At 36.5% G+C, this 26,804-nt stretch overlaps 1 protein-coding gene across 2 annotated transcripts in view; it reads right to left on the minus strand.

Annotated features, from left to right (window-relative positions):
- Positions 1-26,804, minus strand: part of Sou (required for meiotic nuclear division 5 protein souji) — a 108,591-nt gene that overhangs the window by 11,590 nt on the left and 70,197 nt on the right. For both annotated transcript variants that reach the window (XM_090377164.1, XM_090377165.1), the window contains one exon: positions 14,024-14,126. In XM_090377164.1, coding sequence (XP_090233290.1) covers positions 14,024-14,126 — 103 coding nt within the window. The remainder of the gene's footprint in view (positions 1-14,023; positions 14,127-26,804) is intronic.

Genomic DNA, 26,804 nt, shown 5'->3' on the forward strand with positions numbered 1-26,804 from the left:
ATACGTATGAAGGAAGGCTGTTCCAGAAAACGGCAGTTGAATAAATAAACGAGGAAGATGAAAAGTTGGTTCTGTGAGTTTGAAGTTGGACAGTAAATGGATGTTGGCTGGTGGTGGCACATGTTCGGACTGTTTTGAAAGAGAGAGAGTGAGAATTATAGAAGTCAATTCAGAAGAACAGTGTCCGTGGAAGTATCTGTAGAAAAGGCATGCAGCAGAAACAGTATGTCAGAGACAGTGAGTGGAGAGACTCTGTTAGAGATGAATCATTAATTAACCTAACTGCCCTCTTCTGAATGGAATCAAGAAGCCTGAGAGAGGTTTTGGGGGCACCACCCCAGATGTGGGAACAATATTCCATGGTAGGGTGGATTTGCGATTTGTAAAGAGAAAACAGCTGTCTGGAAGAAAAGTAACACTGAGAGCAAAAGAGAAAACCAAGTTTTTTAGATGCAGAGGAAGCAATATTTGTAATGTGCTTGTGCCAAGAGAGATATATCATTTTGCCTAGAAATTGGAGTGTCACCAAAGATAAGCATAGGAGCAGAAGAATCCTTTTGCGAGATATAAGATAGGACTGAGTTTTAGAAGGATTGAAATCACCTAAGTTGTCTTTGCCCCACTGGAGAATTACCGGGAGATCAGCATTTAAGAAATTGAAGCTGCTTGAGCAGGGTGAGGTTACTCAAACTGGAAAGAGGAATGCAATGTGCTATCATCAGCAAAACTGTGGATAGGATTTCTGGTCAATCGAAGGTCATTAATATATGAGAGGGAAAGAACTGAACCTTGAGGGATATCAGCATTAGCGGAGAAGTTAGAGAGAGATCTACCATCACCCTCAGTGAACGGTCAGAGAGAAAACTAGATAACCAATTACAAAAAAACAGTTGGCAAACCATAAGATGGAAGCTTGTTTAGAAGACCTTCATGCCAAACACGATCCAAACACCATTGAATTTGTCCATAAATGGGTAACATAAGCCAGAATATGAATTTGTCCATAAATGGGTAACATAAACCAGTGGATCGACACTGAGGGAATCCATACTGGCGATCGTTGATCAGACGGAAGGTCTCTAGATAGTTTAAAAGTTGGCAGTTAATTGATTTCTCCATTACTTTAGAAAGAGTAGAAGTAATTGTAATGGGACAATAATTGGATGGGAGGGATTTGTCACCCTTTTTTGGAACCGGCTGGATATAAGCAAATTTTCAAGCAGAAGGAAAAACATCTTTGGAATAAGATAGTGAAAAGAGGTGGCAAAGAACAGGAGTAAGTTCAGGGGCACAGATTTTGAGAACAAGTGAAGAAATACTATCAGGACCTGCAGCTTTCTTAGCATCAAGATTGGTCAAAATTCTTCTGACATCCTTTTGACGGAAGACCACAGGAGGCACTGAATGGAGCGTGCCTGGAATGGTGGGAAGTGTTTTACCAAGATCCTTAATACACAAGTTGGAAGAAAAATGGGATGCTGGCAGGTCAGCTTTATCCTTGGCTGAAGTGACAATAGAACCATCTGGTTTTGATAGAGGTGGGAGCAGAGATGGGTAAAAGTTGCGACCAATAGCTTTGGCAAGAGACCAGAATGTTCGGCTACCATTAGGGCAAGAAGCAAGCTTTCTCCTCTTAGCCTGTTCAAAAGCTAGTTTGGACTGATTAATAACTGCTACTATTTGCAGAAATGCTTCTGATGTAGAGGTATGAAAAAGAAAAAGGTTTGATTTTTCTCTTCTGTCTTCTGTTTTTCTACTCAAAGAAAAAATTATACTAGATAACAAATTTTACACTTTTAATTTTTTTCCAGCTGAAATATGGTATATCTCATGGATTTTGATGAGCTGAATCCAAATTTAAAGTTAGATATTGATTAGCATCTACAGATTTAGGGAGAAATGCAGGTTATGCTTAGTGTAATTTTTAATTGAGAATTTTACAATAAAATGTTCAAAAATATAGTCACTTTGTTTTTGTTTGCTTGTAATGATCAGTAGCCTTGCTGATCAGTGTCCAACAACAGTTAGCAACCTAGGTTCCTTCCTTGATAACATTTCTCCATGGTAGCAATACTTGATGAAAACATTCACCATATTTATCACACATACACCATATTACCATGTCCAAGGTAGAATCTGGAAAAAATTCTAAATGGGAATGGAGGAAGCATATTTTTAGATAAATATTGCAACTGAGATTTTAAGAGGTTTGTAATAAGGATTTTAAAGCTTCCAGTATTGAAGGAGTTAACACACTTTCAAAACATTCATCTTTCAGTAACTCTCTTATCTACAAACCAATGAATATATCTTCTTTGAATTTTGGTCACTGATGAGTACACATTTTCGTTTTAAATATTGAAAGCCATTTCCATTCCAGAGCTTATATAAAATTCTTCATTAGACCTAATCTTATGTGAAGTGGTGGTAAAAATATGTTTGTTTGATTGACTAGTGGCTTATAGATGACAGTTTTCTTTTTGGGTACAAGATTTATATGAGGGGAGGGCCAAATCTTAGTTTCATAATGAATGGTTTCAGCTCAAATGTCCCACTTGCACGAAAAGCAACAATATTTTGTATAGTCAGATTGTAGACCAAAAAAAGATCCAATAACTTTGAAATCTTTACATAAATGGCCACTTGTATGAAAAGTCACCATTTTTCAGGTTTATGTTCTCTACCAAGGGCAATCAAATTCTTACAACAGCAAAGTGAATCTTTCATAGCAAAATATGAAGAAGGTTCTTTTTGTCATTTATGAAATACAGATATAGCGGCATATTTTTGAATTTCATTAGTATTAGTAATGGCCATAAGGTGCAAGGAAGCCTAAGGCTTATGCTGCACCAGCCAAAAAAAACCCCCAAAATAATAATAATAATAAAAATAAATAAATAATAATAATAATAAAATTAAATAAAATAAATAATAAGAGAAAAGGGAATAGACAACCTATGCATTTCCCTCCTCCCGTAGGTAACTATCTAGTTGACCTCTGAAATTCCCCAAACTGTCAGCCTCTACTACCCATGTAATAACTTATTTCAGCAATTTATAACTCGCTGGGTAAAATAAAACTTCCTGCACTCAAGTTTAAACATCACTCCCATAACTTGAATTTATGGCCCCTAGTTATAGAATAATTTATAACTGTGAAAATTTCATCCTCATTCATTTTACTATTGCCTTTCAGAGCCTTAAACACTTCAATCAAGTTGCCTCGTTTCCAAGCTGTGCAAACCCACATATCCAAAGTCTTTCCTCACAAGGATGTCCTTTTGTCTCACCAGACAAGTTATTCGTCTCTGGACCCTTTCAAGAAGCTCGATGTCATTTTTAGGTGTGATCTCCACACCTGGAACACAGTATTCCAAGTGTGGTCGAACAATAGCCTTATATAATGGGATTATGACGTCCTTATCTCTACTAGCAAATGTTTGATAAATCATCGATAGGACACCATGGGCCTTCCCTGCAACCTGTCTGCAATGCTCGGAGAACTTCATGTCTGACTGTATGTAACTCCCAAGTCAAGTCCCTTTCTTCCACTACTGACTTTAGTTCAACTCCAACAAGTATATAAGTTATTTTGGGGTTAATGTTCCCCAGGTGTAAGACCTTGCATTTAGCAGCATTAAAACATAGCTACCACTTTTCTGACCTTCTCTGAAGTCTATCTAGGTCACTCTGAAGAAGCTCTGCTTGGTGGTGATCATTAACTACTCTACCAATCTTTACATCATCTGCAAATTTTGACATCACGCCCTCTATCCCTTCATTGATGTCATTTAGGAAAATCAAAAACAACAGTGGTCCTAATACTGATCCTTGGGGAACCCCACTTCTTACACCAACCCAATCTGAGGAATAACCATTTATCACAACCCTCTTCCTCCTGCCCTGAAGCTATCCAGCTATGGATTTTCCTTGTGATTCCAACCTGTTCCAGCTTATAAAGTAACCGCTTATGTGGGACTGAGTCAAACGCCTTGCTGAAATCCAATAAACAATGTCGAAAATCATTTCTAACGTGTGAGCACTGCATTTACTAAACATTTAAAATTCTGCCTCTGTCCTTGTGACTAGCCTAATGATTATCTTTCTACATTGTGGTGCAAAAAAATGTGAGTTCAAATCTCACTGAGGTGAGAGGAATTTATGGGCTTTTTTTACACTATGGCCAATTGAATCATCTCCAGTTGAGGGTTGCATGGTTTTTCCCCCTTCTTTCCTGATATTCTAGTTTTTCATCCACAAAACATGCTGTGATTACAAAATGAATGCAATTTAGAGAAGCTAAACTGCATGCATTTTTGGAACAAATTCCAATCTGATCCATCCCTTTCCTTCTAGAGTTTGCATAAGTAAAGAAGTCTTTGCTGCTTTTCTTTGCATCGTTTGCCAAATATTTCTCATAATCTGCTTTTGCTTTACCTAACCTCCTTTATGACTTGACTACAGACTAGCTTATATCTGCCACAGGCTTCTGTGCTGCCTGATAATTTATATGCATCCCATGCATTTTTCTTCTCTGCCACGAGTCTCATTAGTTCATCTGACATACATTTAGGCCTAAAACTTGAACAGTATTTCTTAGTTGGTATGAAAAGCCTAGTAGCTTACAAGACTAAACCTTGAATTCTTCCCATTTAGAATTTGCTGTTGGCAACATCATCAGTTGGCTTCACTGTAGTCAACTTTATGAAAGCAAAACACCTTCCCTTCACCACTTATGGTAGTTACATCTTTAAGTAAATCCCACATCAGTATACTATGATCACTGCCACCCAGTGGTTCTTTTATCTGCAGATTCTTAATGCATTAATAATCACTGCTGATAATCAGATTAAGATTATTACTCCCTCTGGTTGCCTCTCGCACATGCTGTTGTAGAAAACAGTCATCCAGTAAATCCACAAATGTTTTGCTAGTATACGAGTGACCAATCCACTAGGTTCCAGTCAATATCTGGAAAGTTAAAATCCCCCATTATAGGACATTCTGACTTACTGGCCCACTCTATTTCTCTGTACCATTGATCGTTGTACTTATCAGAGTCATCAGGCCTATAACACACTCCTACTTTCATTTTGCTTTCCCAGTGCAGTTTCCCTCACAATAGAGTCACCTATAACAACTAGTTCCTTTGGGACCAGGCATTCTGCCTTGGGGTTTGCCACTGTGTTGCTTGATATTCAAGTGCAAGCTCTGGCATTGATGTGGGCATCAGAGAGCTTGATGGGCCCCTCAATTTAAATCCTTCGAGGGCATCCACCCTGTCCTCGAACAGGGCATCCACCTGTTCGAGGACAACTGGAAATACTGGTGAATGCTTCCAGTTGAGTCAGAGAAATAGAATGGGCCAGTAAATCAGGTTTTTTGCTTTCATATAGTTGACTACAGTGAGGCCAACTGATGATGTTACCAACAGCAAATTCTAAATGAGAAGCATTCAAGGATTTAATCTTGTAAGCTACTACGCTTTTCATACCAACTAAGAAATACTGTTCAAGTTTTAGGTCTAAATGAATGTCAGATGAACTAAAGAGATTCATGGCAGAGAAGAAAAATGCATGGGATGCATATAAATTATCAGGCGACACAGATGCCTATGGCAGATATAAGCTAGTCTGTAATCAAGTCACATAGGAGGTTAGGCAAGCAAAGGCAGATTACGAGAAATCTTTGGCAAAAGATGCAAAGAAAAGCAGCAAAGACTTCTTTACTTATGCAAACTCTAGAAGGAAGGTGGGGGTGAATCAGATTGAAATTTGTGCTGAAGACAGCACATGAGGTTTTGTCAGTTATATACAGGAATAAGGAGGTGATTATTCCATTGCACAAGGCAATGGCCAGCCCACATGTTGAGTATTGCATACAGGTCTGGAGGCCTCATTTTAGGAAGGATGTAGAACTGCTGGACCACGTAAAGTGAAGGGCAATGAGATCGGTGAAGGAAACAAAGGAGTGCTCTTACCAAGAAATGCTTCAGTTCTGAAAATTGCTGCATCTGGAGACTAGGGCACCTGAGAGGGGATCTGATTGAGGTGTTTGAGGCTTCAAATGGATTGAGCAAGCTCAAAGTTTGTGGGATTCTTCCTCTTGCTCAGATTACACACACGATGTGGCACAAATTCAAATTGAGGAAGGATGGTTGCAGAATAGATGTGCAGAATTTTGCCTTTAGCCAATGGTCAATTGCTGAAACAAACTTCCATCTCTTGTTGCAGAAGTGGATAGTTTGAATAAATTCAAAAAAGAACTAGACAAACCTTTGGAGGGGATGGATAAGTAAAATGGGAAGGGTTTTTTTTTTTTTGGTTGATAATATATAAGATTGCTTTCTTGCATCATTTGCCACTACTAATACTAATAATTTCCAAGTCCTAAGTTGTAATACAAGGAAAGATCTAGTCTTCATATTTGGGGAAGGAGTATAGGGAAATTATTCTGGGGAGGGTATAGTTATACATCCACCAAATCTATCCTTGGATAACCCCAGGGGCTCACATCTGGTGAGTATGGGGTTGGCACACCTAGGGCCCTGAGCTGGATATCATCATTCTTCTCTTTCTTGGTGATTCCCTTCTACTTTTGTGTGTGTGTGTGTGTGTGTGTGTGTGTGTGTGTGTCTCTGTCTCTCTCTCTCTCTCAGGGTAACTCGGGGAATTTTTTTTTTGGGCTGGTGCAGTGTAAGCCTCAGGCTTCCTTGCACCATGTGGCTGGTAATAATAATAATATACACCATGCACTGCCTAATATCCAATTAAAATATAACCTAGTTTAAATATAACAAAACTCAAAAAAAATGAATACAAACTAATTATAACTGCTACAATGAACCGGTAGTGTCCACCTTGCTAACATAGATATAGCTTTTGCAATCTTCAAAACTGTTAATAGGGTCACAAATTAGGTTTTTTGGCTGTATTCTTGACCGCTTCTTCAGTGATTCTAAAGTGACACCCTAATAAAAGACTAGTAAGACTTTTATGAATATATTGTATGACTGTTTTCAAAAGCAGCATGTTAGAGAGGCAACAAGAGAGAGTAACTCTTGATCTGATTATCAGCAGTGATTATTCACACGTTAAGAATCTGCAGATAAAAGAACCACTAGGTGGCAGTGGTCACAGTGTATTGTGCTGGGATTTACTTAAAGATGTAACGTTCATCAAGATTAAAGGGAAGAGTTTGTTTTCGTAAAGGTGACTACAGTGGGTGCAGATTGTTTAAATTCTATACAGTGAGATGAACTGATGATGTTACCATCAGCAAATTCTAAATGGGAAGCATTGAAAGAATTAATCATAGAAGTTATTAGGCTTTCAATACCAGCTAAGAAATACTCTTCAAGTTATATGCCTAAATGGAGGTCAGATGAACTGATGAAACTCATGGCAGAGAAGAAAAATGCATGGGATGCATATAAATTATTTTAGGTAATACAGAAGCCCATGGTAGATATAAACAAGACTGTAATCAAGTCACAAAGGATGTTAGGCAAGTGAAGGCAAAATCTTTAACAAAGCATGCAAAGAAAAAACAAAAAGAGTTCTTTATTTATGTAAACACTAGAAGGAAGGGGATGGATCAAACTGGTCCACTTGATATTGAGAGTTTGACTGTTGATGAGCTGCTCAGGATGCTGACAAACTGAATGAGTATTTTGCATCTACATTCACACATGAGGAATCGTTTAGGGAAGGAGATGACAGAAGTTACAGTCAAACTCTAACAGAGAGCTAAGTGATTTTGTAATAACTGAGGAAATCAGAAGAGAAATTGTTGAACTTAAACATAAGAAAGGCACCTGGGATGGATGGGACTTATCTAATTATATTAAGGGAAGCAGCAAAGAAAGTAAGAGATCTTCCTTATATTCATGGATAGGTCCCCATGGACTGGAGATGTGCAAATGTATTCCCAATTCACACAAGGGAGATCAAAGGGTGACACAAATAATTACAGACCTGTTAGTTTAACTTCTGTACCAGGGAAAATAATGGTAAAAGAAATAATGTAGGATCATCTAGACAAGGTGGCAATTATACTTCAGACATAGCAAGAGTTTATTAACAAGAAATCTTGTCTAACCAATTTGATTGGATACCATGATTTGGTCACAAAGGAAATGGAGGCAAAAAATAATTTGATATCATATACTTGGATTTAAGTAAAGCGTTTGATACTGTTGCACATAAGACTGCTGTACATGGAGCAGTACAGCATTAAGAGCAAGTTGTTGCTATTGATAAAGGGCCAGTTGAGTGGGAGAAGACAGAGTGGTAATCAATGGATGCTGCTCTTCGTGGAGTCCCCAGGGTTTCGGTGTTGGGCCCATTGCTGTTTTATATATTTATTAATGATATTGATGAAGGCATGTATCATGCTTAATGTCTAAGTTTGCAGATGATAAAAAGGTTGGTAGAGTGGTAATCAGGGTAGCTACTGCAACAAGATCTAAAAAAATTAGGCAGATGGGCTGAGAAATGGCAGTTAAATTTTAACATTGACAAATGCAAGGTACTGATGGGTAGCAGTAATCCCAGATTAACGTACCAACTGAGTGGTACTACACTCAGGGTTGGGGAAAATGAAAAAGATCTGGGGATAATAGGGTAGTCGGATATGAAGTTCTCTGAGAAATGCATACAGGCTGCCAGGACAGCTGATGAGGTTTTGTCCATGATATACAGGAATTTTCCTAGCACAAATAGAGAAGTGATTATTACATTGTATATGGCAATGGTCAGACCACATCTTGAGTACTGCTTACATGTCTGGAGGCCTCATTTTAGGAAGGATGTAGAAGTGCTGAAATGAGTGCAGAGATGGACAATGAGATTGTTGAGAAGAACAAAGTGGTGCTCTTATCAAGAAAGGCTTCAGTTCTGAAAATTGCAGTGTCTTGAGACTAGGCACCTGTGAGGGAATCTGACTGAAGTGTTTAAGGCTTCAAATGGATTGAGCAAGCTCAGTGTTGGTGGGATTCTTCCTCTTGCTCAGACTACACACAAAGAGGTGGCACAAATTCAAATTGAGAAGGCCGGTTGTAGAATACAGTAAACCTTCGCTAATCTGGAGTAATTGGAGGGAGAGGTCATCCGGATTAAGTGATAATCATGACTAGTGAAGTAAAAGATAGCCCTAAAAGACAAAAAAACTTAGAACACAAATAAATGGAAAATTTAATGATATAGGTAGTGCTGATGAAAATAAATTTTAAAAATCACTGTAGAGCCTTTATTTAAAAACTATAAAGAGACAGTACAATTATCCATCGATAGATGGATAAATGAATTGTCTTTTTATACATTTACCAGTTGATCATTGCTGTGAATACCACTTAAATACAGCTTCTTCCAGCAACACTTCTTTTGGCTTTTTTAAATGTCTGTCTATTTGATAGACTGCTTTTATCACTTCCCACATCGAATTTTAAAGGAAATGTTTTTATAGATTCTTTTTGTTTTTTAATATCTGACACAGCCTATTTGGCCAATAATTCAGCAATTTTTTTTATATCCATGAATGCCATTTTCAAGTTGTTCTATCACTTTGAGCTTGTTAATGATAGTTAAAAAATAAAATGTTTTCGTTTTATTTCACTTTTTAATTCTTTAGAACCCATAATTATATAAAATATGTTAACTTATGTACATATGTATAAAGAAGTACGCAAATGAAGCGATATAAGCAGTAATATCCATCCGACTCAAGAGTCAACAACGATAATAAACAACACGCAAGACAATGTAATGTATGTTCCATCTCTCTCTCTCTCTCTCTCTCTCTCTGCCCAGTCAATCAGCGCACAGTGAGAGTTACTTATCTGCCTTCCTAAATCCTGTGTCTTTCAATGTACTGAACTGTGAATAGAATTTTTCATATTTCGATCCGGATTAACTGTAACTGGATTAGCAAGGATTTACTGTATATGTGTCGAGGTTTGACTTCAGCCAGTGTGTGTTTGTTTGCTAGAACAAACTTCCATCTGTTGTTGTGGAAGGTGATAGCTTAAATAAATTCAAGGAAGAACGAGATAAACTACTGGAGCAAATGAATAGCTGGAATGCGAAGTGTTTTTTTTTTTTTTTTTTTTGCTGATGCAGTATTAGCTTGTTTTCTTGCATCATTTGCTAGTACTAATGCTAAAAGATGTAACTATCAGTAAAAAAAAATTGAGAAATGTCTGATCTACTTTAGCTTCTACTGTAATTGGATAATTTTCATACATACACCCTACACATAACCACAGTTCCTAAAAATCTAGTTTGGCTCATTCACTGCTAAAATAATCTGAAAAGGCAAAAATTCTGGTGTGTTTGTGATCCCCACAGCAAAAAAAATCCAACAGAATTATATTAATATTATTATTATTATTCAAACAGTCAATGTTTTCTATTTTAGTTATATATATTTATCTCCTCCTGCAGTTCGCCATCTTGAAAGTCCACTGTCTTGAACAGCCTGTGATATTAGAATTAATTTATTACATAGAATAATTTCATAAAATTAAATAAATTAATTTTAAATTATGTAACTGAAAGTGAATGTATGGCTGTTATTTACAAGATGGCTACTTCACTATTGTGGCACAGCAATAGATATAATATTCTGATTTACCAAAGGATTATCATTTGTAATTTCTCAAGTTATGTAGTTCAATTTAAGATGAAAACAATGTCATATCTAATAAAATAAACTTACGAATAATTATGTAAAATATTCTTAACCCATCAGCAGTCATGCCCATTTGTTACAAATTCAGTTGCATAGCACTTGGTTATATTTGGAAAAAGATTTTTTTTTTAATTCAATTTGTGTAACAACATTTCTTCTTTTCTTAATAAATTTCAGTACTAATTGTATGTATTTTTTTGATTTTTAATAAAAAATTTAAATATTTAAAAAATGCTATGTATTTTTATGTTACATTTACAAAATATATATATATTTATTCTGTTGATGATGAAAAACAAAGTTATAGACATAAAATAAATACATACATATGTGCATATATTTCTGCTTATTAAGTGCAACTTCTATAAAATTTAAAAATGCAGTAAACTCTATAAAATCTAGCACTTGTATCCATAATTGCATTTGTCTTTAAGAATTAAGGCAAAAAAGAGTGATGTTTCTTCTTTATAATATCCTTGCAGGACTATATTGTCCTTTAATCTTTTTCTGCTGCCAGGAGGATTTAAACTGCATAGATAATGCTATCCGTTTTGTCTGTCAGCAAAAGCAAACTTGCTTTTGCAATGAGTTCCTGTGGTATTGTGCTATTTTCAAACAGATGGCCTCGCCAAAGGCTTAACTGGCCATTTGTTTAAAAGATGACACTGCTATGACAACCTGTTTCAGGACTAACTGGTCCCTCATTAGCTAACAGGCAATCTCTAGTGACAACTCAGTAAACAAGCTGTTCGACGTGAGCTGACATGCACCATACAAAATCAATTTTCAAGATTATAATCAGTGGTGTATTCATGCATTGGAACAATGTTCCAGTACTTTTTCTAAATGTCATAATAGAAAATCATTAAATTTATACACCTAATATTATGAAACAATGGCATAATCAAAGGGGATGGAGAAATATCTATTTTACCCATTGCTACTAAAAATATATATTAATAGTAATCTTTAAAATTAATAGATTTCTTTAAAAATTTATTTAAAAACAAAAATATAAATTTCGCAATGAAACTTGAACGTTTCTTATTAAAGTACAATGTGTTAAATAAAGAGATCCAACGAATGAGATATACTGTGATGCGTGCAAATGCTGCATTTTGATTCGCCATGAGCTGAATGCTAGAACTGTTGTTCTATGAACCGTGAGTCTGAAGTCTGATTCAGTTACTGTACAGTCGATGTGGTGTAATCATATAGTCTTCTGGAGAATGAGTGTTTCTGTAGAATTTTTTTTGCAATATCTAATCTAATCTAATATTAGATTGTAATCTATATTAGATATCTAATATAGATAGAGATATAAAATATATAATCTATATAGATATCTAATCTATATTAGATTATATATTATATAAACGAGGGGCAGACCTCGTTTCTCAATTTTAAACCAGTGCCAAGACGGAATTCACCCTCTCTGCATTCATTCGCATCTTCAAAATGTTTAGAAAAGAGTACCCAATGTTTCCGTATGCTCTAACACAAACTTATTAGCTTTAGTTGGTGGAAAGACTGCATTCACTCAACGCAAATCACCGGTAATTATGCAAGGCACAATCTCGGCAGTTCTCTTGGCTTAAGTGTGACGTGACATCATGTGATCAGTTAGCCAGGTCTGTCGATATACATGTCAAGTGACATCACACGATCAGTTAGGAGTGACGCTTGTCAAACACGGCATCACACTATACCTTTGAAAAAATCCAAGTCAGGGGCAGTCACCTGTAAACATTAACCAATTAATTTTATATAATTCTTTTAAGAGTAACCGCATGTAAAAATGCTGCACTAAAAATAGTGTGTTCATATTTGTTATTTGCAATCTAATAAAGCCAGAATTACAGATTCTCTGATCTATTTGTAATAGATTATCAAGGAAACATTCACTGCATAATAAAATAGATGCAATTCTGAATTTAGAATATACTAGACAGAAGAAAATCCTGGATGGGATTTTTTTTTTTTTTTGATTGGTGTCATCATGAAACTTTCAGTATCAAATATTGAATTTATAAAACCTAATAAGTTGGTTAACATATTAGGTTTCAAAATCATCATAATCAGCCATTATCAATCCACTGCAGGATGAAGGCCTCTCCAGCAACTTTCCAGTTCCTTCTGTTTTGTACAATGGCCATCCATTTACTACCCACAAACTCATGAATTTCATCTGTCCATCTCCGTTGTTGTCTTCCAGGTCCTCTTCTAGCTCCTCTTGGGTATCATTCTGTTATTCTCTTAATCCATCTGTCATCATGTCTTCAAGCTATGTGTCCTGCCCAAGACTATTTTAGTTCTTTAGTTTTGATAAGAATGTCCTTTACTTGAGTTTGCTGCCTAAGGTTTCAAAATACTATACACCAAATTCCAAAAAAAAAAAAAAAAAATCCATGAAATAAATTAATGTTTATTGATAGTTTATTAATATATTAATAAACTATCAATAAACTATCAATGGTACTGGGAATGACAGAACAATGCAGAGGCAGTTCCATTAAAGGTGCTGGTTTTGGTTCCAAACACATTACAGGTGCTGGTTTTCTTGCAACTTCAGTAATCCTGCATTTACCAATTACCCCTCATTAAGCACATTGCTGATGTGCTAATACTTCTTTATCCCATGCATATTTGCTTGCAGCATGATGCTTATGCAATTCCAAATGAAAAAGAAAAACAACAGGGAGTGGCAGAGTTTGATGTATATCACATACACTAATCATAAAAGTAGTGGTATTTTTGAAGACATCATGATGACTAAATTGAAAATTAATAAACAATGATTTGATTAATGACAAAATCACATTTTTCTATTAAAAATTAAGAGTAAATATTGTAAAAATCGTATATATTTATATTTTTGTAGCTACATTAATATAAATCTATACTATAGATCAGCAGTTCCCAAACTGTGTTATGGTGCCCCAGGGCACTGCGAGATATTTTGAATTTTTGAGGGAAATGCAACGATACTCGACATCTGTCGGACACGGCACAAACAACTAGGTAGCTCACAGTTTCAACATTACTTATTAAGTTGTTTGGACCTAATTACTTAATAAAAGGAACTGTTAGATATTTCTTTTGGCCTAGGGGCACCGTGAAAAAATTACTGAGACATTAAGGGTACTGTGAACCGAGAAATTTTGGGAACCTCTGCTATAGATATAATGTAACTTAAAGGAAAAAATTTCAAGCAGAAATTATTAAAATTTATATAAATTTTCTGAGTATAACAGTTATTTTCCTGTTTATCTTCTGAAGTAAAAAGGAGGAAATTGGGGATGGGGATTGAAACTTTATAAAACTTGAAAATTACAGGAAGTTCATCACGTGTACTCCAGACACCAGTAACCTGTCTTTGCTGCATTACTTGCTTTATATTTAGGAGTGCTGGTAGTGCTGTACATCCGGCATTTACGCTGGAAAATAAAACAAAATTAAAAATATAACTAAATATAATAATAATGTTTATATTAAAATAGTTATAGTGAATAAAATTCCATGACAACCATAACTAATAAAATCAAAGGTACTATAATTTATTTTGGAATGAAATTAACTACAGCCACTCCCCGACTTACGTAATGGTTACATTCCACGGAACTCTACGTAAGTCGGAATTTTCCTATATGCTTATGCAGCACTCACAAATTTGATTGATGCAAAAAAGAAATGTTCGACGAACATGTAAATGGAATTGTTTATTCAATTTTTTTATCTCATACACAGGAAAAATTACAAAAGTGTATAAAATTACAAAAATTTCAAAATTATAAAATTACAAAAATAGAGGATACAGGCATAACTCAGCAAATATTACCTTTTGAGCATCATTGCCAGAATTAACTCTCCAGCTGATAAGCACGCTGCTGCAGAAGTTGAGGGCTGTGGAGATTTAGGATTTTTTTCCCCAACACATCAACAAAATTTCTCTGCAGCTGCAGAATCAGCACTGGCAACTTCACCAGCGTGATGCTTCAACCTATTAAATCACCTGTTGCTTGCCACGAACTTGTCTTGGGGTTCGCCATACTTATCCTCAATATCTTCATAAATACTTCTTGCTTTTGCTTGAATGGCCATTGGACTCAGGGGCACTTGCTTCTGAATCTGGTTTTCCATCCATATTATTAATAGCTTTTCCATCTTTGATATAGCACCTGAACACTGTTTTATAATCACTGTTGATCTTAAATGCATTGATCCTTTTAACTTGTTCTTTTATATGTGCACTGTCCCTTAAAATAGTATTCACTGTTGAAGCAGCGAGACCTAAATTCCATGCAACATATGACAAACTTTGTCCTGCTTCATACTTCTTAATTAATCATCTTCATTTCTAAATCAATTTTGTTTCGTTTCCTAGCACTTCCAGCACTTGCACCTTCCATTGGGCCCTTTCCTTTCATTACAATTGTAATAGGTAAATAGGAATGAAGAGAAGTTTCTGAAAATTTGTTTATGTTTCTTATACGACTGAAGATTTCAGTGAAGGGGACACACATTTCACCATAATAATGTAAAAACCCACATATATTTCCAGTTATCGGTATTATCACAAATGCAATAAAATGGAGTTTACTACCCATTTATAATAGATTGCACTAACAGAAAAGCACAATAAACCGGAAAGTGCAAATTGTTTTTATTGTTTTATGGTCGTTGTTGTTGTTATTTGGTTTTTAGGAGCATTAGCAACTAAGACCATATTGCTCCGGGGATATGCAGTGGTCATTTCCTGACCTTTCCGCATCCTCCGCATTTGGTGGTCACGGGCTCGAACCCCGGTCTAATCAAGAAGGGTGTGCTACGCACTGCTGCTCCTGCCCACCTGGCTATGGAGGCACCTTTTATGGTCATGATCTCCAGAAATGTGTTTTAGAAAAATATCACAAAGGCATTCAAAATTGATTCTTATAATGGAACATATGATAACAATGAAAGGGTAGTTCAATTTCCATTATAAAAGTGACCTTTTAGAGAGAAATAGCTTCGTTATATAGCAAAAATTTCAACTTCCAAAGTCTTGGAACGAATTACTAAAAAAAAAAAAACAGTGTGTTATTGGGTTCACATTACGATATTTTCATGATACCTCCATTTATTCCTACGGGATGCAAAATATATTTCCATGATTTTTTTAAGTTTGCACCGGCCAGAAAAAAACTTATGTAAAATCGAATTTCCATGAGTCGAGCATTACGCAAGCTGGGGAGTGGCTGTATAAGGAATTTTTTTAAAAATTTACTACATAAAAGCCATTTACTAATATATAAGTAAAGATTCTTCAAGACAAAACTGTTGTATATGACTAACCCAGAGTTTAGTCATATACGAGGTGTGGTAATAACGTTTCGGGACTGGTGCTGTTGCAATAATGCTCAATGAGTTTGAAAATAACTGGAAGTAGTATGTTGTTGTTCAAAATTCCTCCAACGCATGGTGGTACAAGAAGCCCAGTAGGCTTACAGGTTTCAAGTAACAACCAGCTTCATTAGTAGTGTTAATTCGGCGTCACGATTTTGCAATGGAGCAATGAACGAATATCAAATTTTGCTTTAAACTGGGAAAATCTGCAACAAAAGTGAATGAAATGTTAAAAACTGTTTATGGTGATGAAATATTAAGTTGAATCAGTGTGTTTGACTGGTATAAATGGCTCAAAGATAGACGTTAGGATGTCTGCAGTGACTGAAGAAGTGGACATCCATCAACCACACAAAATGAGGACAATGTTGCAAAGGTTAGGGAAATTGTGGTACAAAATGGCAAAAGATTGCCATTTGATGGCTGATGAAATGGATATGAAGATGATTTGCCAAATTCTACATGAAGATTTTGGGAAAAGAGTAGTCTGTGCAAAATTTGTGCCACAGAGCCCCACGGATGAGCAGAAACAGCCAAGAGTATCATCATATGAAAACTTGGAGCAGTATGGCATTAAGGGCAAGTTGCTACAATGGATAAAAGGATGGTTGAGTGGGAGAAGACAGAGTGGTAATCAATGGACACAGCTCTTCATGGACTAATGTTATTAGTGGAATTTCCAGGGGTCCGTGTTGGGTCCACTGTTGTTTTCTGTATTTATCAATGATATTGATGAAGATATATTAGGCTTAATGTCCAAGTTTGCAGATGATACGAAGGTTGATAGGGTTGTTAATTACAATAAGGACAGTGTGCTACTGCAACAGGATCTAGCCAACAGGATCACCCTTCTAGCCAACCAGCTGTACAGGAGGTGAAATCAAGCTTAATAATAAACTGAATAATAATCAGTGCTTTTTTTTGGCACGGTATGCAACGGTACGGCATGCCAGCACCTTTATTAACAGTGACGTGTGACATTTGGATGCAGTGCACTTCGAAATTTGTAATATTCCATAAATTTGTTTCACATGTTTACCTACTATTCAAATAAGCTTAAAGTTATTTAACTAAATTTGCATTTTTCACTGTCTATTGTTAAGATATTTTCTATATAAAACTTTATAACCATTTTTAGAATTCTAAATTACTCAGTTGAACATCTGTTTAACTAACTCCTTTTATAATGAATTATTTTGAATTCCCCTTGGAAGTTTCATTTAAAATAGTTTCCATTGAGCGAAGAAAATTTTCATATAGTGAACGGATTAGGACAGACTTAACTCGGTACACACAGTTCGCATTTCTGGCCTTTAGTCAATTTGTGCTGCTGCACGAATTAAGAGAGCTAATGGGATTACCATTCTACAACTTTGTGGTACTCATAAAACTTATCCGACCACCTATCCCACATACAGAGAAGTTGCGCTGGTCAACAGTGAGCAGATCAAGGGGTATTCCCGATACTGACAATGGGCTGTGGTCAACCTTCTACTGCAGTGGTGTCCAATCTTTTCCAGTACAGGGGGGCATATTCAAAAAAATTCAAAGTTAGATTTATTTCGCGGGCCGCACTGAGTGATTCGAGAAAAATCTGCGTGTTACATTTTCCATATCTCATTACATGTAAAAGTAAAATTGAAAATATTCAAAAATTTTATTAAGTACCATACACAATTACATTTACTGAACAAACATAAAATGAAATTTTTTTTTTTTTTTTTTTTTTATAATTAACAAAATTTAAAATGCTGTTTTAGTTCACTTTTCGGGCGGGCCGTAGGTTGGACACCACTGTGAATCAATTGTAAACGCCCTGTTCGAGAATTAGAAAAGTGATTTTCTTTTACCCCAACAAATAATCATCTGTTGTTTCATGGAAGTGCATTATCCATAGTTTTCTGTAAATTTTCTCTATCTCTATTTACATGGTCACAGTACCTGAATATCCGAATGACACCGACGTTTTGTACGGTTTCAAAAAATTCAAATTTAACTAGTTCGAAGAACTAGTGACAATATCAATGACGGCAGAAGGAAAATGAGGACAACAAAGGTATTAAAACCTTCTAAACATGAAATGTCATTTGGTGAAAATTAAGTTAGAAAATTGTCAATTAGGTTACAGTTAAATGAAAGAGATACAATTTGTGGATTTCAGGAATACCTAATTGAAAAGACGGTTTTGGAAGAATTGAAGCATTTCATGAACGCTCTGAGTACAATACCAATTTCATAAAGTGAATGTGAATGACGATTTTCACAAATGAATCTGATTGTCAGCCCAACCAGAGCTTCGTTGATGACAAAAACAATTTCTTCACTACTATTTCTTAAAATTGTAGGCCCACTGCTGACCCCTTCGATCCAGCAAAATATGTCGATTCGTGGCTGCTTTGGAAACGTCATTCAGCACCCAACACAAACAGTAAGAAAAGAAGTCGGCATAGTGTGTTGGATGAGAACTTAATAAAAATTTGGAATATTCTACAAAAAAAACTTTATGAAATTATTTTTTTACTTACATTTTAAACATTTTGCTTATTTGTTTTTTATATACTTGAATAATAAATTTATGCTTAATAAACAGTGTTAATATACTTAATTTGTTGTTCTTACTCCAAAAAACATTGCTACTAAAGTAACAATATCAGGAAAAAAAATTTTTTAGAGTACTTTTCATATCCTTTTAATTTTCAATTTTTCCTGCTAGCAAAGAATGAGTACCAGCACCTATTTTTTAACAAAAAAAGCACTGATAATAATAATAATCTAGAAAGGTTGAGCAGATGGGCTGAGAGGCGGCAACTGAAGTTTAACATTGATAAATGAAAAATACTGCATATGGGTAGCAGTAACCCCAGAGTAACATACCAATTGTGCAGTACTACACTCAGGGTAGTAGAGAATGAAAAAGACCTGGGGGTAATTGTGCAGTCAGATATGAAGTTTTCTGACTGCTGCAAGAGTAGCTGATGGGGCATTGTCAATAATGTATAGGAATTTGCTAGCAGGGATAACGAGGTGATTATCCCCTTGTATAAGTCAATGGTCAGGCCACACTTTGAGTACTGCATACAGGTCTGGAGACCTCATTTTAGAAAAGCTGTTGAGCTACTAGAATGAGTACAGAGAAGGGCAATGAGATTAGTGAGTGGAACAAAGGGTTGCTGTTACCAAGATAGGCTTAAGTTTTGCAAACTGCAGCATCTGGACACTGGGCTCCTGCGAGGTGATCTGACTGAGGTGTATAAGGCCTTGAATAGTTTGAGCAAGTTGAATGCTGATGGGATTCTTCCTCTTGATCAGATTCCGCACCTGAGGGGGCATAAATTCAAATTGAGGAATGAGAGTTGTAGATGTGCAGAAATTTGCCTTTAGCCAGTGGGTGGTTGATTGCTCGAAGAAACTTCCATCTGCCATGTGGAAGTTGACAGCTTAAATAAATTCAAGGTTGAACTAGACAACCTTTTGGAGCGAATGAATGGGTGAAACAGGAAGGTTTTTTTTTTTTTTTTTTTTTAGCTGATGCTGTATAAGCTTGCTTTCTTGCATTGTATGCTAATGCTAATATTAATATTTTCAGAAATTCTAGAACTTGAATTTCGAGTTCACAACACTAGCAAGTAGCTCACCACAACAGCAGGCTTTAAAGCCTTGAATAATATCCTGAATCCATGGGCTGAATTAGTGCAGTTGTGTTCCTTGGCAGAAATGTGACTCTGATCGCTTTCATCTTTCAATTTCAGGATATCATCAGAAGGGTGAGATGGACAGTAATCCAACAGTAACACTGCCTTTTCTTCAAGTTTTTCCAAAAGCAGGTATATCATCTCACTGATGATACAAACTCACTTTCAAACCATGAAGCAAAAAAAAAAATTACACATCATCCAAGAATTGGAGCTATTTTTATAAATCACAATGGAGATTTCTTGTTGAGGTACTTAAAACACCAGCGACTTTGACAGACACACAATGGCTTTAGCTTTTGATTTTCATCCTGTTTATTCACAGCAATTCTCTCTTTGTAAGTTTTTATTCCCACTTTGTTGGGTGCCTTTTTAATTCCCAGTAACTTGTCAGGGAGAAGTTTATAGTAAAGCAGGTTTTCATTGTTTTGTCACAGTTGTACAACTGTTCATCTGTAAATTCATTATCTAGAATCATATTATGCAGAAATTCGGAAAGCGCTTCTGCTGCTGTAACATTACAGAGCAGATTCACCTACAAGACTAACCTGGGATATCCCACGATGAGCCTTCCATCTCCAAAACCACCCTTCATAAGTCTTAAATGTGTTATCATCTCCATCAAGCAGCTTATGAAATTTAAGTGCCTGTGCTTCCAAAATTACACCATTTATTAGTATTCCTTCACTATGCTTCTGTAGAAACCACTTGTATAAGTACTGGTTCACATCACTGTTTTCACATAGTCTAGTTTTCTTTCTTTGGAAGCCTACTGCGTTCGTAGAAGAGTCTACAAATTCTACATGCAATTTTCTTCCTCATTCATCCAACCTTGGATCATTCCTTCTGGAATTCCACACTCACAAATCCTTCCAATAAGCTTTAATTTAACCCTGTTGATAAGATTTAACTTTTCTTCAACTGTATAATTTTTCTTTTAGTGTCCATTAGTTCAGTCCTACTGGTTTACTAATATCCACCAACTGAAATTAAAGAAGAGTGCTTCTGGGTTATTTTGTATTTTCACAAGTAAGTTATTTCTGCATAAAAATACCATTAAACAGAAACATCAAAGGCTACGTCCCATCAAAGGTCTCTCAACCACAGATGAGCACAAATTAGATTTTTTATACATTATACTGGGTTAAACTTGAACCTTTTTGGCAGCTAGTTTTGATGCCACTTTTTTAGCATCTATCATTAGTCAGCCATTATATTGACAATCCCTTCAATGGTACTTCCCCCCCACATTTCTTTTATATCGTGATGGAATAGAGCCAGAAACCGACCTTCACATTGTGCTAGAATGTTCACACTATCTGGATCTTTGAGTGAGGCTGGAGCGAGGGACATCCGTTCTCACCCATTTCACCTTGGTGGAACTCTGTAATAATAGAGAGAACTCTGGCATGTTTCTCAAGTTTGTTAAAAGTGTATTCAGAAGAAGGGTACTAATCACTGGATAGGGTGACCTATCTCCTCGTGGTGGGGTGGAGACACCTTCCCCACTGCAAGGCCAAATAGTTGTTTCCTATAACTTGTTTTGTTATTTGTGTTGATGTTTTGCTTTGACTAATATACTAACCTTTGAAAGAGGTTAAAGATGCAACTCAGATGAGAACTAGTTGCATATGGGCAAAAGCCCAGGAGGTGACTAGGATGAGGGTTCATTCAAATGACAAATATCCTGATGGAATCTCTCTCCTTGATCTTCAATTAAACTACCTTAATTTTCTGTGAAATAGCTGAGATGACAATTCAAAAGTGTACCTTAACAACTGCAGCCTAGTTTTCTGAACTTCTCCAGCAAGTCATTGATGATGTCTCATGGTCTGGGTCTATTGTTTCCCAAAAAAACTGCATACATTTTTAAAGCCAGTCCAAGCATCTCTTCAGTTTTGTTCATAGATTCTTCAAATAGAGTCTAGCAACAGTTTGTGGATTTGAGTTCAAACAAAAATTCCTGTTTTGATCTTTTCATATGTAAGTGACAGGAATTTTGTGCAAACATAATTGAAACAATTTCCTTCTTTATTCAGGACTTGTGCAAACTATTTCATTAAACCTAACTTTACATGCAGTCTTTAATAATCCCAGGGGCTCACATGTGGTGAGTATGGGCTTGGCACATTCAGGGTCCTGAGCTGGATATCATCATTCTTCTCTTCCTTGGTGATTCCCTTCTACTTCTGACTCTCTCTCACTCTCTCTCAAGGTAACTCAGAAAGAAATTTTTTTTGGCTGGTGCAGCAAAAGTCTCAGGCTTCCTTGCACCATATGGCTAATAATAATAATATTCTTTGAACCTTGTAGCAGAGAATGTCTTGGTTGTCACACTTTCCCTATGCAAAGTTCCCATCTTGCTCGACTGTCCCACTCACACAGAAAAGAAGGTATTTTTGTGTAACCAAGGTGTTGGCTTGGTTACACAACAGACCAATAACTGTAAAATCTCTATACACTAGCCCACCATGATCCTTTTTTCCATTAAGAAGGAGAACTCCTTTGAGGCCTGGATTCAATGAGTCAAAAAATAGCCTCCACTCTGTTGGTTGGAAAAAAATTCCAAAGAAGTTCATAACTTCAGGAAAGTTGTTGCAAAATATCATTGGAATTTCTTTGGAAAAAGGGGGAACCAATTCTTTTTCATGATATCTATACCATGAAAAGACTGTTGCTGGGGCCAGCACATTCTTGAACTTCAGTCTTGATTCTGAAAGACTATTTGGGTAGATTTAATTCTCTCATGAGACTGTCTATTTTGCTTCGTGTAAATAGCTGTGGTCCAGGGTTGTGAATTTCTTTGTCACAATAGTTCACATCATCCTCTAGGTCACAAACGTTAGATTCAGCATCTGAAGACACATGTTCAAGAACAAATGGTGGAGGCAGCACAACAGTTCAAGTCCATGGGGTACTGGCCTTTCTGCTGAGGTAATGTTGAGATACACAATGCACTTTTATTCTTAGCATTATAACTTGATACATTTATAGAACAAAAGTAGCAGTCATTAATACAATCCCAAGGTTTCCTCCATACCACAGGAATGAAAATGCCATGACTTTCTTTTTACTACATTTCCATAATCACAAGCTCTCCGCACAGGTATAGTGCATTTCATGGGGAAGAGGGGGAAAGGGCAACTTTTATCTTGTTCACCTAATTTAATTTTAAAATAAGAGGCATATTCATTTTCCACAAACAACATTATATTCTGCCTTTGTTTTGCTAGAACATAGTTACTTCAAAAGTAACAAAATATATTTGGGTTGTTCATACAAACATGGGTTGCCATTCTCAGAGACAGAGAATAAGAAAATTACATTAGAAGCAGATACCAGTTAGCATGACTGCACTAGAAAAAAAGAAATGTGGAAGAAGCACTTTGTAAGTTTATAAAACAGGAGAGACTGCTTCTACAGGGAAAAGATACACTTAAATAGAAAGAGTGCAAGAATATTTGCTGATGCTATCGAGGCAGTGTTGGTGGGTCGGAAAACTGCTAGCTTGGGAGGATGCACAGACTAATAGATTAACAGTAGCTGCTGGCAGAGGTGAAAGTGATTCTTGCACTGCTTCTAGTGGAATGAGCAGCAGCCTAGAAAATAAGGTGCAGGGGATTCCAGAGACTGCTGGGAGTCATCACAGAACAAGAAAATACATGGGCTGTGTTAGAGTACCTAAGAATAAGAACTGGTGCATGTATACTTGCTTGTACACCAATGCTAGCAGTTTGGAAAATAAATCTGATGAATTTGAGGTGTTGGTCAAAACATCAAAGGCAGATATTGTTGGGATATCAGAGATGTGGTGTCACACAGATATAAGGAATGTAGAATTGGAATTTGGTGAGTACAATATGTACAGAAAGGATAGACAGGATAGGAAGGGAGGAGGGGTTATCCTATTAGTTAAGGAACACAAAATCTAAGGACGTGCAGCGAGCTGACATGTGTGGACAGTGCAGCGTTAAGTCACTTTGGTGTGACATAAGCACTGGGAAAACAAAATTGAGAGTAGGAGTGTATTACAGGCCTAATGACTCTGATGAGTAAAATGAACAACTGTACTGAGCAATAGAGTGAGCCAGTAAATCAGATTGTCTTATAATGGAGGATTTTAATTTCCCAGATATTGACTGGAATTTGTGGGTTGGTCACTCACACACTAGCAAGGCTTTTGTGGATTTATTGGATGATTGTTTTCTACAGCAGCATGTTCGGGAGGCAACTAGAGGGAGTAATACTCTTGATCTGATTATCAGTAGTGATTCTTCATGCATTAAGAATCTGCAGATAAAGGGACCACTAGGTGGCAGTGATCACAGTGTGCTGATGTGGGATTTACTCAGAGAGGTAACTACCATCAAGGGGGTAAAGGGAAGGGTTTCTGCTTTTGTACAGGTGACTACGGTAGTCTGAGATAGTTTTTAAATTCTATACAGTGGTACTAACTCATGATGTTATCAACAGCAAATTCTAAATGGGAAGCACTGAAAGAATTAATTTTGAAAGCTACTAGGCTTTTCAATACCGACTAAAAAATACTGTTCAAGATTTAGGCCTATATGGGTCAGATGAACTAATGAGACACGTGGCAGAGAAGAAAAATGCATGGGATACATATAAATTAACAGGTGACACAGAAGCCTATGGTAGATATATGCTGGTCCGTAATGAAGTCACAAAAGAGGTCAGGCAGGCAAAGGCAGATTACAAGAAACCCTTGGCAAAGGATGCAAAGAAAATCAGCAAAGAGTTCTTTTAACTCTAGAAGGAAGGAGATAAATCAGATTGGACCACTCGAGATCGATGGTTCAACTGCTGATGATCCTGTTCAGGTAGCTAATAAACTGAATGAGTATTTTGCATTTACATTTACACATGAGCAGTTATTTAGGGAGGGGGAATGCCAGAGGTGTATTAAACTATGGTAGTAAGCTAGATAATCTTGTAATAACTGAGAGTAAAGTGGAGGAGAAATTGTTGAAGATAAACATAAAAAAGGCACCTGGGGTGGATGGAATCTATCCAGTTATATTAAAGAAAGCAGCAAAGGAAGTAAGCAAACCCTTAGCCATAATTATGAGAGCTTCCTTGGACTCAGGGGAGGTACCCATGGACTGGAGATATGCAAATGTGACCCCAATTCACAAAGGAGGATCAAAGGGTGACATAAGTAATTACAGACCTGTTAGTTTAACTTCTGTTCTGTTCTAGGGAAATTAATGGAGGCACTGGTTAAAGAAGCACTGCAGGATCATCTAGACAAGACTTCGGTTATAATTCAAACACAACACGGGTTTGTTAAGGGGAAGTCTTGTCTGACCAATTTTGATATCATATACTTGGATCTTAGGAAGGCTTTTGATATTGTTGCACATGGAAGACTGCTGTACAAATTGGAGCAGTATGGCATTGGGGGCAAATTGCTGCTATTGATAAAGGGGTGGTTGAGTATGAGAAGACAGAGAGTGGTAATCAATGGACACTGCTCTTCATGGACTAATGTTATTAGTGGAGTCCCACAGGGTTCAGTGATGGGTCCATTGTTGTTTTCTGTATTTATTAATGATATTGATGAAGGTATATCAGGCATATACTTAATGTCTATGTTTGTAGACGATATGAATGTTGGCAGGGTTGTTAATGGCACTAATGGCGGTACGCTACTGCAACAGGATATAGAAAAGTTGAGCAGATGGGCTGAGAGGTGGTGAATTTTAACATTGAGAAATGTAAAGTACTGCATATGGGTATCAGTAACCCCAGAGTAACGTATGAACTGTGTGGTACTACACTCAGGGTGGTAGAGAATGAAAAGTACCTGGGGGTAATTGTGCAGTCAGATTTGAAGTTTTCTGAACAGTGCAGATGGTCTGCAAAAGCAGCTCACGGTGTCTTGTCAATGATATACAGGAATTTTGTTAGCAGGGATGAGGAGGTAATTATCCCCTTGTATAAGGCAATGGTCAGATCACACCTTGAGTACTGTATACAGGTCTGGAGGCTTATTTTAGGAAGGATGTAGAGCTTCTGGAACGAGTACATAGAAGGGCAACAATATTAATAAAAATGGAACAAAGGGTTGCTCTTATGAACAAAGGCTTACATTTTGCAAATTACCATGTCTGGTGACTAGGCACCTGCGAGGTGATCTGATTGAGGTGTATAAGGACTTGAATGGTTTGAGCATGCTCAGTGCTGATGGGATTCTTCCTCTTGCTCAGAATAATCACCTGAGAGGGCATAAATTCAAATTGAGGAAAGACGGTTGTAGAATAGATGTGCGGAAGTTTGCTTTTAGCCAGCGGGTGGTTGATTGCTGGAACAAACTTCGATCTGTTGTCGTTTAAGTTGACAGCTTAAAAAATTCAAGGCAGAACTAGACAAACATTTGGAGCGAATGGATGGGTGAAATGGGAGGGGTTTTATTTTTTTTTTTTTGGCTGATGCTGTATAAGTTTGCTTTCTTGCATCATATGCCTCTATTAATGCTAATGCTACTTGACAATATCAAGACACATCTATAACTGTTAGAAATATCAGAATGTGTGTAGACCAGTGATATTATTTGTTCCCAGATTACAGGTGTGCCTAGTTAAAAGCATCAATTGAATTTCACAAATTAATCACTTCAGATCTTTTTTAGATAAACTATAGTTTATATTATCAGTCAGCTAGAAATTATGCAATAACACATGAACTAGGATTAGTTAATTGAAAAACAAAGGTTCTGGGCTTTATGCAGTTTTAATGTTCCAAAACTGCATGTGGAAAGGGTTGTATATGGAATGCTTACCCTGCTTTATGCGAAAACCTCTGGGCTCATAAAGAAATGAGAATACTTGAAAATAAATTAGAAAGAATTAACAGATATGGTTACGATAATTACTACATTACACAAGCTTTCATACTTTTATGAAAGTTTATAGAAATGGAATATGTAACTGTCTGCTTTTGACTGTGTAATGAAGAGAACAATTATTGATTAAAGCATCAATAAATAGTTTTGACAGGAGATCTAAATGCACGGGT

Source organism: Mastigoproctus giganteus, chromosome 7, assembly GCF_048544385.1.
Source record: "Mastigoproctus giganteus isolate SK-2022 chromosome 7, ASM4854438v1, whole genome shotgun sequence".
Lineage (NCBI taxonomy): Eukaryota > Metazoa > Arthropoda > Arachnida > Uropygi > Thelyphonidae > Mastigoproctus > Mastigoproctus giganteus.